Source organism: Trichechus manatus, unplaced genomic scaffold, assembly GCF_000243295.1.
Source record: "Trichechus manatus latirostris isolate Lorelei unplaced genomic scaffold, TriManLat1.0 scaffold00031, whole genome shotgun sequence".
Lineage (NCBI taxonomy): Eukaryota > Metazoa > Chordata > Mammalia > Sirenia > Trichechidae > Trichechus > Trichechus manatus.
In genome coordinates, this window is record NW_004443967.1 from 22,324,946 (window position 1) to 22,344,424 (window position 19,479).

A 19,479-nucleotide genomic window follows, 5' to 3' on the forward strand; every position below is an offset into this window, starting at 1 on the left:
GCCGCGCAGCCCGCCCCGCGCGCTTCCCCGCGCCCCGCCGCGGCCGCCCTTGGCCGCACCGCTGTCCCAGAGGAAAGCTGCGGCTAGCAGTAGAGCCCAGCATGTCACGGCTGTCCAGTTCATCTTCGTGGGGCAAAACCTGCGGGAGGAGGGGTGGAGAGCAGAGGCTTAGGGCTTGGGAAAGGGGTAGGTTCTAGGAAGACCAGGGGAAGGGGGGTTGGCGTGGGCACAGGGGCTCTACTGCAGGAGGAGGAGATTCAGAATCTGCGGCACGAGGCCCAGCACCTGGGGCAGGGATTCAGACGGGGGCGTGGTGGGGGAGTGAGCCCTGGCTCTTATGGGGATCAGGGAGGGCAGCACTTCGACAAATACGGAGCCCCAGCATCTTGGAAGACAGGGTGCTCAGGGGTGGGGTAGGGGATGGAGGGGCTTTAACCTGAGGATCAGGCACTTGGCTTAGGGGTTGGGGTGGGAATCCGGTTCAGGAACTGTGGGAAGGGGTGGGTGGGGGTGGGAGTGCTCAGCACCCGGAGGTTGGTTGGTCTGCCTGGAGGGGGGAGGGTGAGCACCCTGCGGAAGGGACTCAGGCCTGGGGAGGGCATTCCGTATCCTGGGCCCTGAACCCTGCTGACCACGAAGGGCCGGCCCAGGCCTCCAGGGGTCAGCAGGATCCGAGGCTACGCTGGGGGCGGGGGAACCAAGGATCTTCCGGTTAGCAGGTGGTAGGGGAAGGGGTTGTGTTTGGAGGACGAGGTCTCAGGACCCAGGTGAGAGTCTCCGCCCGTCTCCTCCGGACCCTCGGCACCCTTGCGCCCAGCCTTGAGGGCCATAGGCCCTGGCGGCGCGCTGGGCCCGGGGCCAGAGCCGGAGTTCGGGGCTCGCGGGTGGCGTGGAGGACGCGCGGCTGGTGACATCGCACCGGCACCGCCCCGGCGCTGACCACCACCCCCTCCAGGACCGAACCCAGGGACAGTCCTTTCCCCTCCCCCATCCCGGGCCCCAAGCTCCTCCCCCACCCGCGTCCCCCCGTCCCAGCAGCCCTTGCGGGGTTGCGGACCGGGACCCGCACAGATGGCAGCTAAGGGCGTGGTGGTCTGGGAGCTCTATCCGCCCCTCCGGCCCCGCCGGTCCCTGCGCGGCGCCCGCCGGGATCCCGCCGCCCTGGCCTTACCTGCCACCCGCTCGGTGAGAACAGCGGATCAGGGAAGCCGCTTCAGGGGCCGTGGCCGACAGGGAAGGCGTCTCTGAGCCCAGAGCGGCTGCACCAGGTTCTTGCGCGAGCCCTCGCCCTAAGATTGGGGGCGGGCAGATGCGGAGGCTCATCCCCCGGGAAACCAACGAGAAGGGAGGAGATGCAGGCAGGCTCGGAGGAGGGCGGTGCAGCCCCTTCCAGCGCCCCACCCTCCAGCACCCCACCCTCGATGCATCCCGTCCTCCTTCCCTCCACCCCTCACCCTCATCCCTCCCCAGCCTCCATCCCATCTCCGCCTCCACACGTCTGCCCTGAGTCTGGCCCCATCCCCACCAACCCCACCCCTGTCCCTCTTCCCACTGTGACTCCATCCCTCACCCCATCCCTCCTCCCTACCTTCCCACCCTCTCAGTACCCGATTCTCATCCACTCCACACCATCACCCCTCTCCCATCCCTACCCCTCTCCTGTTTATCTAATGGAACCCCAGGCCCACCCATCTTCTCGTTTCCCTCTCTCCCCCTCCTCCCTCTTCCCACACCCTTGCCCCACCCAGGTGGATGTCAGCCGTTCCATTCGCAGAAACCAGAGTCTTCCAGCTCAGCGCTCTGGAAAGGGGACTCTGAGGTCCTGAGGGGAGAGGAGAGCTGTCCAGGGCCTCTTGGGTGTCCTGAGTCCTGGAGTAGGTCCTTCCCCTCCCCCCTTCCCCCTCCCCCCACCTAAGCAGGCTCCATTGAGGTCTGTGCCTGATCTCCAGAGGCCAGGAGATGTGGGTCCCTCCCCCATCCTTCACCAGATATTATGGGATTTGGCTGCTCCCTGCAGGGCCCACTGGTCAGACCCCACATGGTGGCCCTCCAGCCAGCTGTTCACAGCCAGCTTCTTTGAATGGTAGCCTGTGACTTGATCACCAAAACCTGTTCTCCTGGGGAGACTCCGAGGACCTTCTTGAAATGGTGCTGTCCTGGCTTCCAAGGTGGGCTCTCTTCTGAGGCCCTCTTTCCCCTCCCGCCCATGGGTGTCAGGCCTTCACCCCAGCTACCCTACTATGGACCCCAGCCTTCTTAACCTGGCTTTAGAAGGGGGCAGGAACCTCCTCAAATTGTGTGCACCATGTGGTTTGAAAGTTTCTGTAATTTTTCTAAGCTTTCATCATGATCTGAAAAGGCTGTCTTACTCCCCGTCTTGGTTTCAAATGCCACTGGGACCAGTGGCACCAGATTCCACATCTCCTGGCCAGACCCTTCTTCGGGGCCCCAGAGTCACTGATGCAGTCCCAGCAACCTCTCACATGAAGGGGCTTGGATGCTGTCCGGAGTCTTTGTGACTTGAATGTAGGGACCACTGTTGACATCTGTCCTCCCAGAGCTGAGCACTGCCGGCCGCACAGGGATGCACAGGGAGCATTTGATGAACAAACGAACAAATGAACAAACAAATGAATACATGTTTCTGTCTTTAAGGTAGGGATTCTGGGTAAGTTAGAAGAAAACATTCTGGAAATAAAAATCATGTTTACTATTAAGGTACATTTGAGAACTGGTGAGAAAGCCACCTTTGTACCTTAGCCTTTCTAGGTTAGACTGGACAGCAAGGTTTTTCGAACCCTTGGCAAGTAAGGATTGGAAGAAACTGTAATTTGAAAGTGACAAATAGACCTTCTGGCTCCAGGTAGCAGACTGAGCAGCTCAATTTAGCTCACCTCCCTCTTGCGATCAGGCTAATATTACAGCAAAGAAATTAAAAGGGCACAAACCTAACAATGAGAATGGGAGGCATCAGGAAACAGGAGACTTGAACCTGTTTCTGGAAGCTGGAAAGTAGGAAGGAGATCTTAAGTCTCCTAGTGCTGCTGTAAAAGAATATCATGAGTGGGTGGCTTTAAAGAAAAGAAATTCTTTTTCTCATAGTTTAGGAGGCTGGAAGTCCAAATTCAGGCCATGGGTCTAGGGGGAGGTCCTTTTTTTTTTTTTTTTTTTTTTTTTTTTTTTTCTTTTCAGAAGTAGTCCTCTAGGCCTTTCATCCTAATGTGTGTGTCTCTCTGTGCCTATTCTGCTCTTTTTATTACTCAGAAGTGAATGAGTTTAAGACTCACCCTACACTGATATAATCCAACAGTGCACTGAACAGTACATCATGACGTTTGGGGAAGGGAGAGCGGGGCGTTACTGCTTAAAGAGCACCAAGTTTATGTTTAGGGTGATGAAAAATTTTTGGATCTATATGGCAGTGATGGTTGCATATGTTGTGAATGTAATTAATGCCACTGAAGTACACTTAAAAATGGTTAAAATGATGGGTTTTATGTTACATATATTTTACCAAAAAAGAAAAAATGTACATAATGATCAACAAAGGTATGGGATGGTTTTACTTTGAAAAATATCTCAACGTCACCTCAGTGAAGGAACAACGGAGAAGAACACTCATGATTTTCTCAAAAGCTAAAGACAAAAGATTTTATTACGATCAGCATTCGTTTGGGATAAAAATGCTAAGAAAACTAGACCAAAAGTGAACTTTTTAACTTGATAAAGGCTATTTTTCATAAATCCTTAGCAGACATTTTACCTAATGGAGAACCTTTAAGTATATTCTTTAAAAAATATGAACAAGAAAAAATTGCTTACTTTGACCACTTGTTTAACGTGGCATTGGCGGAAGTGCTAATAGCAACAGAAATATGTGTCGAAGAAGTAGCAGCTTCTGCAGATTGGTGTCCCTAACATGTGTTCCCAGACACAGAGGCTGAGCACCTGAGCACCAGTTTTTCACCCTAAACTTCACGGCTGGGGGGCAGGGGCACAGGACACACAGAGCCAATAACCTATGACAAAGTGTGCTCTGAGGGACCTTGGAGAGCTCTTGTCTCCCAAAAGAGGAACTATGCGGAGTGATATCCCCTTTTCCTTTTCCATTTTTCCTGCCTGGATTGTGAACTTGGTGCTGGATGGCTGCTGCCATCTGAAGACCACATGACACTGAACCAGTAGACCGAGTGTGATGGAGTGGAAGGAGGGAAGACACTGGGTCCCTGGTGGTGTGTGGCAAGGCTGCCTCTTTGCTTTGCCCCTGCCCTGTTCACTTCCTGACCCTTTGTCGCTGCTTCTTTAAGTAATGATTACCTAAATATTCTGTGACAAGATTGAGAATTTTGGTAGAGAATAGGACAGAATAAAAACAACCAGATGGAAATTGCTGAAATAAAAGATACAGTTAAAAATATAGATTAGACATGACTAAAGAGAGAATTAGTGACCTGGAAGATCTGAAGAAAATATCCAGACGAAAGCACAGAGAAACAAAAAGGCAGAGCATAGAGAACAGCATGCTAGCAGCCATGGGAGATACTATAAAAAGTCTAACATACATACAATTTTAGAACCAAAGAAAGAGGCAAGAACCAGTGACATAGATGCATAATGGCCGATAATTGCCCAAAACTGATGAAAGAAAGGAAGTTACAAATTCTAGAAGCATTACAAACTCAAAGCACAGTAAATGCAAAGGAAAGCATACCTAGGTAAGACTGCTGGAAACCAGACACAGTGCGAAAATCTTAAAAGCTTCCAGAAGTGGGAGAAACATTACTTACAAAAGAGTAAAAATAAGACTGACAGGTGACTTCTCAACAGACATAGGTAGCAGCTGGCAAAGCAGAAACGTGGTTTGCAGAGTTCCAGCTCCAGCATCACAAAGCTGGCTATGGAAGGGTGGTCAGAAGGTAAGAGGCAATAGATTAAAAACTGCCACAAATGAGAAGTATGCAAATACTAATGAAAAGGAAGTTGATGCAGCCAGAGGAGAAAATAGCATAGATGCAATATTTAAGGAGACAGTGACTGATAATTTCCCAATACTGGTCTCAAAACGCAAGTTACAAATTCTAAAAGCATTACAAACTCAAGTACAATAAATACAAAAGAAAGTATCCCTAGGTAAGAGTGCTGGAAACCAAACAGAACGTGAACATCGTAAAAGCTTCCACTTTACCTACAAAGGAATAAAATTAAGACTGACACCTGACTTCTCAACAGGAACAGCAGAAATATGGTTGCAGAGTCCCAGCTCCAGCACCACAAAGCTGGCCATGGAAGGGTGGTTAGAACCTAAGTGACAACAGATTAATAACTAGCGCAAATGAAAAACATATACCATGTAAATACTAACTAAAAGGAAGCCGGTGTAGCTATGATAATGTCAGACAAGGTAGACTTTAAGCTTTAAAGATTAAGGCAGAAAGCATTACTGGGGATAAAGAGTAACAGTTCTTAAAGACAAAAGGTTTAATTTACCAAGATGATACAACATTTCTGAATTTGTATACACTTAATGACATAACCTCAAAATATATAAGGGAAATGGCATGAAAGAGAAGGACATTTACAGCACAAATCATTTACATACATTTAAAACTCTCACACAAAGCAACCTGATACATTTGTCAATAATCCATATATATCCAAGAATTTATATTAAACATATTACACTGGGTGACCGTGATGAGAAAATAGGATGGGAGTGTGGAAAAGCAATGAAATTAATCAAGAGAGGATCTACCAGGAACAATGACGATAGTTCAATGTGAAGGGAAACGTTCAATGAACTCAATTATCTGCCCCCAAGCTCCAGAAAAGAAAGAAAAGGCAGAAAAAGTAGTTACAATTATGTCATCTATTCATTAGACTTAGATATTTTTAAAGAAAATGACATAATAACACTACATTCTTGTTTCTGAGGAAGGGTGGCAAGTGTGTGTTCCATGGTGCTGCCTGGACTGGCTGGGAAACCTCAGTTCAGCCTGTCTGAGGCCACAGAGGATGGTCTCAGGGTCTTCTCGGAGGACCTAAAAGAAGGAGGCCATCCAAGGGTGCACAGGGACAGCACAGGCAGAGTCAGGACCAGGGAGAGGGGCTGGACGTGCATTAGCTGACCAGATGCCAGGTGGTCAGTGGAGTGGCAGTGGGGAGAAAACTTCCTGTGAGCTGAGGACTAAGGGTTTCATGGGCTGAGGGCAGTTAAGTGGCAGTAGGCTGATGCTAGGACCAACCAGGGCACCTGTCAGGTGCTGAAGTCCCTGGGAGAGCAGCTAGGAGCAAAGGAGCTGTCCACAGCTCTGGTGCTGAGGTGCCTGGGAAGGCATCAGGGAATGCAGGTCCAGGGTTGAAGCTGACAAGCCGGGGGCCTCTCTGTCCAGCGTTTGGCTCCCTTTCCGCATGTTCACATGCTCTCTCCTGGCCACTTTGGGGCTCCGGCAGCTCCGTCTCAGGTGAGGTGGGAACTTGCCGGCTGCGCTGGTGGATGAGACCTGTGGCTAGCCTGGGCAGTGGGCCAGGGCTGCTAGCCAAGCTGCCTGCCTGCTGCTTTGACTGCCTGCTGAGGAGAGGAGAGGGGTTCAGAAGTTTTCCTTCCTGCAGAGGCACCCCAATGGGTGCTCAGGAGGGGCCAGTCGTCCAGAGGAGTTTGGCCAGGCCCTCCCTGATATCTCGGTTCCTCAGGCAGTAGATGATGGGGTTGAGCAGTGGGGTCACCACTGTGTAGATCACGGACACTAGCTTGTTGACATCAAAGGAGCTGTCAGCGTGAGGACGTGCATACATGAAGATGGTAGTGGTGTAGAAGATTGCCACCACCACCAGGTGGGAGGCACAAGTGGAGAAGGCCTTCCAGCGTCCAGCTCCTCCTGAGATCCTCAGCACCATAGCCAGGATGTGGGCATAGGAGACCATGATCACCAGCAGGGATGTCATGAGCACGGCCACGGCTGCCACAAAGTCCAGTATTTCAGTGGCGGTGGTGTCTGAGCAGGAGAGCTGCAGCAGGGGGGAGATGTCGCAGAAGAAGTGGTTGAGGACATTGGGGCCACAGAAACTGAGGTGGGAGATGAGAGCCATGGACACAAATGAGGCCAGGAAGCCACCAAGCCAGGCACTGAGGGCCAGGTGAAGGCACATCCTTGAGTCCATGATGGCCGAGTAGCGCAGCGGGTGACAGATTGCCAGGTACCGGTCACAGGCCATGGTGGCCAGGAGGAAGCACTCAGAGGAGGCCAGTGAGAGGAAGAGGAAGAGCTGTGTGAGGCACCCCGAGAAGGAGATGGTCTTTGCCTGCACCAGGAGGCCAGCCAGCAGCTTAGAAACAGTGACTGAGGTGTACAGGGTCTCCAGCACTGATAGATCGGCCAGGAAGAAGTACATGGGTGTGTGCAGCTGATGACTGGCTCGGATGACTACTGTGATGACCAGGTTCTCCAGGATGGTCACTATGTAGATGGTCAGAAAGGACCCAAACAGCAGCCCGTGTAGGTGGCAGAGCTCCGGGAATCCCAGCAAGACAAACTCTGTCACCAAGAAGGTCTCACTGGAGTCACTCATGGCCAACTCAGCCTGGGAGATCACTTCTGAGCACCCTGGAATAGCAGAGAGACACAGTGTGATGAGTGCTGGGACTAGGACCCGGGTGGCTGGGTGCAATGTATCCCCTTCTGAGATCTCCAAGGCAGGGATCTACCACACCTGGCATGGCCAACTTGAGGACTGAGGCAATTCCTCTTGGTGCTCTCGAAGCTGACCAGGCTGGTGGACAGGGAGAGTACAGATGCTCCTATTGCTCACCTTTGTGACCCACTGTGGCACTTACTTGTCATCCCACCTCTCAGCCCAACATGCGTTCTTACACAGAGATAACACCTGGCAGAGGAGCCTTGGGGCCTGCACACACCAATAGGTGTAGATACACAGCTAGGTACTTACACGCATTTGCACCTCAGGTTCACACTCCTCCCTGCCCCCAAAACACAGGTACACAGCCAGATGTGTATGTGAGTGAGCACCCCTCCACACACCCTGGGTGCACACACATGCCCTAGGTGCATGGACACACACACACACACACACACACACACACACCTGTGCACAAACACAGGCACACACCCACACACCTGTGCAACCCACACACACACCATTGCACACACAGAGTGCTTGCACATGCACATAAACACACCCTAAGTCCATGCGTGCACACACACACCAGGCGCAAACAGATACACATACACAAACACATATACCCTGGGTGCATGTATACACACACACGCACATCGTGGTGCACAGACACACATCAGGTGTGCACACACACCAGGTGTACACACACACAACAGGAGAGAAGACCCATTGTGCCCCGTTGCCGTTTGGGGGCCGTGAGCCCTAGGGAGCATCCCTGTCCAGGGCCATGTTGGTCCTTAGAGGATGGCTCCTTTGCACTGCTCCTTCATGCTACTCTCTGTGTCCAGGGTCTTTATATCTTGGGAAGGAGAATGAGGGGCCAACAAGGCCATCAGCTGTCCCGGACACCCTCAGGGGTGAGCAGAGCCACTAGGCGGTTTCCAAAGGGAGGAAGGCCCCTTGCCCACCTCTGATGTCCTGCTGTGGATTGGCCTTGAGCCAGCCTGACTTCTTTATCTTGCATCTTGTATAGCAGCAAAGCGGTCCTTTGAGGGACGGGTGGGGGCTGTCCACTCTGAGCCTCTAATGGGTCCACACTGTTTGGGATTTTTGTGTAAGTACATCCATGGTGCTGGGTGTCTGAGGATGGACTGTCTGTGTGCAGAGGATGGGCTGAGGCAGGGGCTAGAGAGACTCCCGCTGCCCGCCGAGGGCTCCTGGGGCTTCCTGCCCCTCTGGGAGGAGGTGGAGCCTCATTCTTGGTCCCCCCACTCCGCCACTGGGGTCTGTCTGCTAGTGGTGGAGGGAGATTACGAAGGACAAATAAAATTCATGATTGGCCCTCAGGCCCCCTCCCTTCATTTGCGGGTCTGAGTTGGAGGCAACTCCTGGTTCTCGTGGGAAGTGAACTCATGCAGGGAACAGCAGAGGGCCTGTGGCGGGCTCCGAAGAACCATGCATGCTGAGCCCCATGACCACAAGACCCAGGTGCTAGACACCATCATGGCCAGCAGTGAAGGTCTCTTGTGGGCCAGGAGAGAGTGTTCAGGACATCATGGGCTACCTGGAGGTGGCAGCAGTCAGTGCAGGGAGGACAGTGAGTGAACTGCCTGGAGAAACAGCCATCAGGGCTGAGGGGGAGCCCACGTCTGGTGGGGGTGCACAGTCAGGGAGTGAGGGGCTGAGCACTGCCTCCCAAAGCCCATCTCAGCAGCCCTCCACCCCGGTGATGTGAAACGAGTCAGCCTGGAGTAGGAAGGTCTGGACCTGGGAAGGGTCTGCAGCATCAAGCGTGGGGCTGAGATCAGTGGGGCCGGCTTGGACCCCCAAACTGAGGGAAGGGAGGGCTCAGGACCCAAACACCTCCACCCAAGACAGAAGCGAAGGCTGGCTGCCTCTGGGTCTGACCTCTGCTGGAGATCCAGGCCAGCAGACGTGCTGTGTCAGGGCTGGGAGGCGCTGGGAGCCGGTGTCCTCTTGCTCTTGCCATCCAGCCAGGCAGAGGTCACTGGGGGGCCCCTGACAGCTGCTGTTTTCGAAGCCTTCCCCTGACCTTTTGACTCAAGACCAAGGTGCTGCCAAGCCACTCCTCCAATCCCAGACGGGCAGGGTACCCGCTGGGTCGCTGCATGTCTCCGGGGGTGGGGTCGAGATCGCGCCACCTTTCACCGTGTCCCTCCGCCTCTGACCCCAGATGATTTTTATGGAGCTTGTTAAGGGCTTTTTCTTCCCCACCCCCTGGACCATCTAATTGTGAAGTTTCACTCTGGTGGGACTCTCAGAGCAATTTGTGGGAGGAACTCTGCAGGGTCCGTGGAGGGAGTGTAACTGGGGACAGCACTCAACGCTGTGGCCTTTTCAGTCCCTTTAGTAGCAAATAGAGTTTACTAGTTACTTTTCCTCCAGGTGCTTGGTCCCAGGTGATTGCTATCCAGGGAGCAGCTCCAGCCCCAAGACCTTCCCCCTGAAGTTCCAGTTGGTAAATGCTACCCAGGAGCTTTCAGAATATTTATCTCTTTTTAGTCTAATACATTCATCTATTTATTCATTGATAAAACAATATAATGGGCAGTTGTAAACCTACCCTGAACACAAGACCTAGATGACTGCTAATAAATGACCTCAAGCTAAAGGCTCCATCCTCCTCTCATCCTACTTCCTCTCCCAGAGGGATCACTCACTGGATTCCCTGGACTCTTAAAGCATTTTAATTATATATAGTACATTGTTTAGTTTCGCTCATGTCTGAAAATTACAGTAAAGGGCATCATGCTATACACTGTCTTCTGGGTATTGCTTTTTTATGTTACTAAGATTCCTACTACTCTCTGCAGCTGTAGTACTTCATTTATTTTGACTCATGCATAATATTCCATGGTGTGACTATATCACAACTCATGAATCTTTCTTTGTGCATAGACACTTGGATTGTTTCCAGCCCTTGGTTGTCATGAACAGTGTTGCTTGGGCCCTCCTGTACGCAGATCCTGAGAGCTGTGTGCAAAGATTTCTCTTGGATCTATGCCTATCAATGGGAATGCTGTGATCCAACTTGACAAGAAATTTACAAGACAAAGAAAATTTTCTTCTGAAGTGTTTGTACTGATTACAATCCTACAACTGATTCACATCCTCCTCAACATGATGTTGTTTTCAGTGCCATCAAGTCAATACTCAACTCATAGTGACCCCATGTGACAGAACAGAACTTCCCCGTAGGGTTTCTCAGGCTGTAATCTTTATGAGAGCAGATTGCCACTTCTTTCTCCCTTGAAGCCGCTGGGGGGGTTCGAACTGCCAACTTTTGGTTAGTAGCCGAGTGCTTAACCATTGCGCCACATGTAGTATGGCAGAATTCTTAATCTTTGCCAGTTTAGTGGGTAAAATTGGCATCCTATTGTGGTGGTGACTGGTCGTCTTTAGTGTTAATGTGTGTTTCTGTACAATCTGTCTGTGTCTTTTGCCCATCTCTCCCCATGGCATCATTTTTTACTCACTGATTTGTAGGTACTTATGGTATATTCTTTGAATTTTTTCTTATTGAGGTATAATTTACACAAGGAAGTAGACAGTTCTTAACTGTTAAATTTTACGCATTTTAACAAATGCATATATGCACGTAACCCACACCCCATCAATATAAAGAACTTTCCTTCACCCCAGAAATATCCGGCATGCCCTTCCGAAACCCTGACCCCCCACTTCGAGCAACCACTGTTTTATTTGTTGTTTTAAATCATAGATTAGATTTGTTTGTTCTAAAGAGTCGTATAAATGAAACCATATAGTATGCCTTCTTTTGTCTCTAGATTTTTCTGCTCAGCATGTTTTTGAGGCATATCCAGGTTGTGGTGTGTTTATTCCATTATATAGACAAACCATGGCTTACCTGCAAGTGTATTGTTATTATTTGATTTCCAAAATTTGGAGATTTTTAAAGAAACATTTCTTTGTTATTGATTTCTACTTTAATTCGATTGTGTTCAGATGACATACATTACATATTTTTTAATTTTTTTAAATTTGAGATTTATTTTATAGCCTATGGTCTATTTTGGTAAATGTTCTGTGTTCACTTGTAAAGAATGTCTATCTGCTGATGTTGGATGTTGGTGGAGAGTTTTATAAATGTCAATCAGGCAAGTTGGCTGATAGTGTTCTTCAAGCCTGCTATATCCTTACTGATTGTGCCTAAACGATTAAGATTGTTTTGTCCTCCTAAAGAATTGACCCCTTTATCATTATGAAATGATTTTCTTTATCCCTGGTCATGTTCTTTGCTCTGAAATCTCCTTTGTCTGATATGAATATAGTCACTCTTTCTTTTGATTAATGTTAATATGGTTCATCTTTTGACTAATGTTAACATGGTTCATCTTTTTCATTTTTTTAACTTCCAATTCATTGTGTCTTTGTTTAAATCATGTTTTTTGTAGGCTGCATATAGTTGGGTCTTCCTTCTTTTAAATCTAATCTGATAATCTCTGCTTTTTATTTGGACTATTTAAGCCCTTTACATTTAATGTGATTATTTATATAAACCGAAAAACCAAACCCATTGCGTCAAGTTGATTCCAACTCATAGTGACCCTATAGGACAGAGTAGAACTGCCCCATAGGGTTTCCAAGGCTGTAAATCTTTACAGGAGCAGACTGCCACATCTTTCTCTGCAGAACAGCTGGTGAATTTGAACCGTTAACCTTTTGGTTAGCAGATGAGCACTTAACCACTGCATCACCAGGGCTCCTGATTATTGATATGTCGTTGTTGTTGTTAGGTGACATCGAGTTGGTTCTGACTCACAGAGACCCTATAGGACACAGTAGACTGCCCCGTAGAATTTCCCAGGAGCAGCTGGTGGATTCAAACTGCCGACCTTTTGGTTAGCAGCCGAGGTCTCAACCACTGTGCCTCCAGGGTTCCGATTATTAATATTGTTGGGTTTAAATCTACCATCTTGTTACATGTTTACTATTTATCTCGTTTGGTTTTTTTTTTTTTTTTTTTCCTTTTTGCCCTCCTTTTCTGCCATTTTTATGATTACATTTTATCCCCTTGGTTGACTTATTAGTTTTAACTTTGCTTTGTTACTTTAGTGGTTATTTTAGGGGTATCGTATACATATTTAATTCATCACACTCAACGTTTGGAGCCCTGGCAGCACAGTGGTTAAGGGCTCAGCTGCTAACCGAGATTTTGTATGTCTCCAAAAGTCTTTATTTTACTGTTGTTTTTGAAAGATATTTTCCCAGTGTATAGAGTTCTAGGTTGACAGCTTTTTCTTTCAGAACTTACAATATGTTGCTTTACTGTCTTCTCACTTTTGCTGTTTCTGATGAGATATTTGTTGTCATATTTATCCTTGTTCCTCTGTAACATAATGTTCCTCTGGCTGCTTTTAAGATTTTCCCTTTTCACGGGTTTTGAGCAATTTGATCATGATGTACCTTGGTGTAGTTGTCTAGTTCCCAGACATTGTGTGCTTGACCTTGTTGGGTACTGGATATCTTTATATTCCTACAAATATTCTTGTGCTTTATTCTGCGATGCAGCTATGTTACTTGAAAACAACTTGATCCTTTCAGGTCTTCCTTTTAAGATTTGTTAGGTAGGTCTGAGCAGTGCTCTGTCCAGGCCTACTCATTCCCCACAACTGAGACAATACCCTTCTGTGAACTCTACTCAAAGCCCTGTGAATTATGACATTTCCAGTCTGAGTGGTGGGAACAGCACTATTTCTGGCCCTGTGTGAATTCCGGGTACAGTTTTTTTTTGTTTTTTTCTTTAAATCTTTTGGGGTGATTCTGTTCCTAAACTTGGATAGTTTTTTCACCTGCCAAGAAATTACATTTGAAGTACTGGGCTGATCAGTACTCTGATGGACACTTGAGGGTGACCTTCTGCAGATCTCTGGAGTTCTTACCTTTTTCTCTCTGTTCTGTTCTGCCCTCTATTTTGTCCTGCCAACTCTAGCTGCCTTGATCTCCTTGAACTCTTAGCTCATCTCCTCAACTCATAGACTCTGCCTGGTTTCTTCTCCCATGCGATGGCCTGAAAACATGTTCAAGGCAATTGGCTAGTATCGTCTCATTCGTTTCCCATCTCTCAGGGTCACTGCACTCCACTGCCTGATGTCCAGTACCTGGAAAAATCAATTTTTCATATATTCTGTCTGTTTTTTTTCATGTGGGAGGGTAAATCCAGCCCCTGTTACTCCATCTTGGCTGGAAGTGAAAGTCTCTACATTTTAATTTCTTCTTTGACATATGCATTATTTAGAAGTGTGTTTTTTAATATCCAAATCTTGAGGATTTTTCAGATTTTTTGTTGTTAATTTTAAATTTATTTTGTGGTCAGAACACACTCTGTTATTTCAATTTTTATGCTTATTGAGAATTGTTCTATGACCCAGTGTACAGTATATTGTATATTTCACATATACTCAAAAAGAATGTAGATTCTGCAGTTACTGAGTGGAATATTTTACAAATGTCAGTTAGGTGTAGTTGGTTGATAGTGGTTTTCAAATCTTTTATTATATGCTTATTTATTTTCTATCATCTTTTTCTAACAACTGGTGAGAGAGAAGTGTTGAAATCTCAATCCATATTTGTGGATTTGTCTATTTCTCTTCTTAGTTCTACCATTTTTCACTTTGTGGTTTTAGAAACTGTTATTAGGTGTGTACGTATTTAGTATTTGTCATGCTTTTTTGATGTACTGACTCCTTAGTGAAATTTCTTAATTTCATTAAGAGATAATGAAATATTTATAGAAAAACAACAACAACCACTGCAGTGTTCGGTTTATAGCATATATAGAAGTAAAATGTATAACAACAATAGCATGGGGAATGGAAGAGGAAGTAAGTATACTACTGTAAGTTCTAATGTTACACATAAAAATGGTATAACACTATTTGAAGATAGACATAAGAAGTTAAAGATTTATATTGTAAACCCTAATTCAACCACTTTAAAAAAAAAACGACAAAATAAAGAAGTATAGCTAAAAAGCCAAAAATGGAGATAAAATGGAATAATAAAGAAAATAATTCATTCAAAAAAAGGTAAGAAAGGACAGAAAAAAGAACAGTACTAAAAGAACAGAACTAAAGTAACAAAACAAAAGTTAAAGCTAGTAAGTCAGAAAAGGACATAAAATGTAACCATAAACAGGACAGAAAGAGGACAAAAAGAACAAAAAAATGAATGGGATACATAGTAAACAAATAACAAGATGGAAGGTTTAAAGGCCTGGTGATGTGGTGGTTAAGCACTGGGTTGCTAACTAAAAGATCAGTGGTTCAAACCCACCAGCTGCTCTGGGGGAGAATGATGTAGCAGTCTGTTTCCATGAAGATTACAGCCTAAGAAACTCTATGGGGGAAGTTCTACTCTGTTCTGTAAGGTCACTATGAGTTGGAATTGACTAGACAGTAACTTTTTTTATATCAATAATCACATTAAATGTAAATGATTTAAACACCTCAAACAAAAGCAGAGATTGTCATACTGGATAACAAAAAGCAAGACCTAACTATAAGCAGCCTACAGGAAACGCAATTTAACCCTAATGATACAAATGAGTTTAAAGTAAATGAAAGAATATATACATCTTGTTAGCATTAACCAAAAGAAAGATGGAGTGATTATACCAACATCAGACAAAGGAGATTTCAGAACAGAAACTATGACCAGGGATAAAGAAAATGACTTTGTAATGATAAGAAGTCAATTCTTTAGGAGGACAAAACAATTTAAATAATTTGTGCACCTAATAACAAGCGAAAAGTGCATGAAGCAAAACCCAATAGATCTGCAAGAAGAAATAGAAAAATTAACAATTGCAGTCATAGATTTCAATATCCCTCTATCAATAAGTGAGAGAATAAGTAGACAGAAGATCAGTAAGGATATAGAAAACTTAGATAGCACTATCAGCCAACTTGACCTGGCTGACTTATGGAACCCTTCACTCAACATCAGCAGAATAGACATTTTTTACAAGTGAATACAGAACATTAACCAATGGACTATTATACATGTATCGAAACAAATGAAGTATAGCTGCAGAGATCAGTAGGAATCTTAACCAAAAAACCAAACCCGTGGTGGTCGATTCCACTCATAGCAAACCTATGGGACTGCCCCATAGGATTTCTTAGTAACATAAAAAAGCAAGACCTATAAGATAGCATATAGCATGATACCCTTTGTTATAAAGTTCCAATACAAGCAAAACTAGACAATGTACTGTATATAATTAAAACGATTTAAGAGTCCAGGGAAAGTAGTGAGTGATCCCTCTGAGAGGCGGTGGGGGGTGGGGGTCGGGAAGTGGGGGAGGAGCAGCGTGGGAGGAGGAAGGGGGACTTTGTCTGAGGTCATTTACTAGCAACTGTCTAGGTCTTGTATTGAGAGTAGGTTTACAACTGTTCATTGTATTGTTTTATCAACAAATGAATGAATAAATGTCTGCAAGGAAAAGAAATAAAACGCAATGGGTATTCTGAAAGCTATTGGGTAGCACTCACCACCTGGAACCCTGGATGAAGGACTTTGAGGCTGGAATCAAAATTCTAGGTGAAAGTCACCAGGGTCCAGGGTACCTGGAGAACAGGTAACCTTCAGTCTATTTGGTGCTGGAAAGAAAGAAAGGCCTCAGTGTTGAGTGCTGTCCCCAGTTACACTCCCTCCACGGACCCTGCAGAGTTCCTCCCACAAATTGCTCTGAGAGTCCCACCAGAGTGAAACTTCACAATTAGATGGTCCAGGGGGTGGGGAAGAAAAAGCCCTTAACAAGCTCCATAAAAATCATCTGGGGTCAGAGGCGGAGGGACACGGTGAAAGGTGGCGCGATCTCGACCCCACCCCCGGACACATGCAGCGACCCAGCGGGTACCCTGCCCGTCTGGGATTGGAGGAGTGGCTTGGCAGCACCTTGGTCTTGAGTCAAAAGGTCAGGGGAAGGCTTCGAAAACAGCAGCTGTCAGGGGCCCCCCAGTGACCTCTGCCTGGCTGGACGGCAAGAGCAAGAGGACACCGGCTCCCAGAGCCTCCCAGCCCTGACACAGCACGTCTGCTGGCCTGGATCTCCAGCAGAGGTCAGACCCAGAGGCAGCCAGCCTTCGCTTCTGTCTTGGGTGGAGGTGTTTGGGTCCTGAGCCCTCCCTTCCCTCAGTTTGGGGGTCCAAGCCGGCCCCACTGATCTCAGCCCCACGCTTGATGCTGCAGACCCTTCCCAGGTCCAGACCTTCCTACTCCAAGCTGACTCGTTTCACATCACCGGGGTGGAGGGCTGCTGAGATGGGCTTTGGGAGGCAGTGCCCAGCCCCTCACTCCCTGACTGTGCACCCCCACCAGACGTGGACTCCCCCTCAGCCCTGATGGCTGTTTCTCCAGGCAGTTCACTCACTGTCCTCCCTGCACTGACTGCTGCCACCTCCAGGTAGCCCATGATGTCCTGAACACTCTCTCCTGGCCCACAAGAGACCTTCACTGCTGGCCATGATGGTGTCTAGCACCTGGGTCTTGTGGTCATGGGGCTCAGCATGCATGGTTCTTCGGAGCCCGCCACAGGCCCTCTGCTGTTCCCTGCATGAGTTCACTTCCCACGAGAACCAGGAGTTGCCTCCAACTCAGACCCGCAAATGAAGGGAGGGGGCCTGAGGGCCAATCATGAATTTCATTTGTCCTTCGTAATCTCCCTCCACCACTAGCAGACAGACCCCAGTGGCAGAGTGGGAGGACCAAGAATGAGGCTCCACCTCCTCCCAGAGGGGCAGGAAGCCCCAGGAGCCCTCGGCGGGCAGCGGGAGTCTCTCTAGCCCCTGCCTCAGCCCATCCTCTGCACACAGACAGTCCATCCTCAGACACCCAGCACCATGGATGTACTTACACAAAAATCCCAAACAGTGTGGACCCATTAGAGGCTCAGAGTGGACAGCCCCCACCCGTCCCTCAAAGGACCGCTTTGCTGCTATACAAGATGCAAGATAAAGAAGTCAGGCTGGCTCAAGGCCAATCCACAGCAGGACATCAGAGGTGGGCAAGGGGCCTTCCTCCCTTTGGAAACCGCCTAGTGGCTCTGCTCACCCCTGAGGGTGTCCGGGACAGCTGATGGCCTTGTTGGCCCCTCATTCTCCTTCCCAAGATATAAAGACCCTGGACACAGAGAGTAGCATGAAGGAGCAGTGCAAAGGAGCCATCCTCTAAGGACCAACATGGCCCTGGACAGGGATGCTCCCTAGGGCTCACGGCCCCCGAACGGCAACAGGGCACAATGGGTCTTCTCTCCTGTTGTGTGTGTGTACACCTGGTGTGTGTGCACACCTGATGTGTGTCTGTGCACCACGATGTGCGTGTGTGTGTATACATGCCCCCAGGGTGTATGTGTTTGTGTATGTGTATGTGTTTGCGCCTGGTGTGTGTGTGTACGCATGGACTTAGGGTGTGTTTATGTGCATGTGCAAGCACTCTGTGTGTGCAATGGTGTGTGTGTGGGTTTCACAGGTGTGTGGGTGAGTGTGTGCCTGTGTTTGTGCACAGGTGTGTGTGTGTGTGTGTGTGTCCATGCACCTAGGGCATGTGTGTGCACCCAGGGTGTGTGGAGGGGTGCTCACTCACATACACATCTGGCTGTGTACCTGTGTTTTGGGGGCAGGGAGGAGTGTGAACCTGAGGTGCAAATGCGTGTAAGTACCTAGCTGTGTATCTACACCTATTGGTGTGTGCAGGCCCCAAGGCTCCTCTGCCAGGTGTTATCTCTGTGTAAGAACGCATGTTGGGCTGAGAGGTGGGATGACAAGTAAGTGCCACAGTGGGTCACAAAGGTGAGCAATAGGAGCATCTGTACTCTCCCTGTCCACCAGCCTGGTCAGCTTCGAGAGCACCAAGAGGAATTGCCTCAGTCCTCAAGTTGGCCATGCCAGGTGTGGTAGATCCCTGCCTTGGAGATCTCAGAAGGGGATACATTGCACCCAGCCACCCGGGTCCTAGTCCCAGCACTCATCACACTGCATCTCTCTGCTATTCCAGGGTGCTCAGAAGTGATCTCCCAGGCTGAGTTGGCCATGAGTGACTCCAATGAGACCTTCTTGGTGACAGAGGTTGTCTTGCTGGGATTCCCGGAGCTCTGCCACCTACACGGGCTGCTGTTTGGGTCCTTTCTGACCATCTACATAGTGACCATCCTGGAGAACCTGGTCATCACAGTAGTCATCCGAGCCAGTCATCAGCTGCACACACCCATGTACTTCTTCCTGGCCGATCTATCAGTGCTGGAGACCCTGTACACCTCAGTCACTGTTCCTAAGCTGCTGGCCGGCCTCCTGGTGCAGGCAAAGACCATCTCCTTCTCGGGGTGCCTCACACAGCTCTTCCTCTTCCTCTCACTGGCCTCCTCTGAGTGCTTCCTCCTGGCCACCATGGCCTGTGACCGGTACCTGGCAATCTGTCACCCGCTGCGCTACTCGGCCATCATGGACTCAAGGATGTGCCTTCACCTGGCCCTCAGTGCCTGGCTTGGTGGCTTCCTGGCCTCATTTGTGTCCATGGCTCTCATCTCCCACCTCAGTTTCTGTGGCCCCAATGTCCTCAACCACTTCTTCTGCGACATCTCCCCCCTGCTGCAGCTCTCCTGCTCAGACACCACCGCCACTGAAATACTGGACTTTGTGGCAGCCGTGGCCGTGCTCATGACATCCCTGCTGGTGATCATGGTCTCCTATGCCCACATCCTGGCTATGGTGCTGAGGATCCCAGGAGGAGCTGGACGCTGGAAGGCCTTCTCCACTTGTGCCTCCCACCTGGTGGTGGTGGCAATCTTCTACACCACTACCATCT

The 19,479-nt window shown here is 48.4% G+C and overlaps 3 protein-coding genes across 3 annotated transcripts in view; 1 reads left to right on the forward strand and 2 right to left on the reverse strand.

Moving 5' to 3' along the window:
- SPRN (shadow of prion protein) overlaps nt 1-123 on the reverse strand; it is a 478-nt gene extending 355 nt beyond the window's left edge. Inside the window, exon 1 of the mRNA XM_023729915.1 lies at nt 2-123. Within this exon, the coding sequence (XP_023585683.1) occupies nt 2-123 (122 nt within the window). The remainder of the gene's footprint in view (nt 1) is intronic.
- A 6,462-nt stretch (nt 124-6,585) lies between these two features.
- Nucleotides 6,586-7,566, reverse strand: LOC101341065 (olfactory receptor 226-like). Its single transcript, XM_004375002.2, has one exon. It carries the CDS (start codon nt 7,564-7,566, stop codon nt 6,628-6,630), a length of 939 nt encoding a protein of 312 aa, XP_004375059.1. The 3' UTR covers nt 6,586-6,627.
- An 11,141-nt stretch (nt 7,567-18,707) lies between these two features.
- Nucleotides 18,708-19,478, forward strand: LOC101341318 (olfactory receptor 226-like; the record flags this gene model as incomplete). Its single annotated transcript, XM_004375003.1, has 1 exon — nt 18,708-19,478. A coding segment is annotated over exon 1 (771 nt), but the record flags the coding sequence as incomplete, so codon positions are not given.
- Between the last annotated feature and the right edge of the window lies 1 nt (nt 19,479).

Coding starts and splice junctions, on each gene's coding strand:
- LOC101341065 (XM_004375002.2), bottom strand. CDS start 7,566: ATGAGTGACTCCAGTGAGACCTTCTTGGTGACAGAGTTTGTCTTGCTG.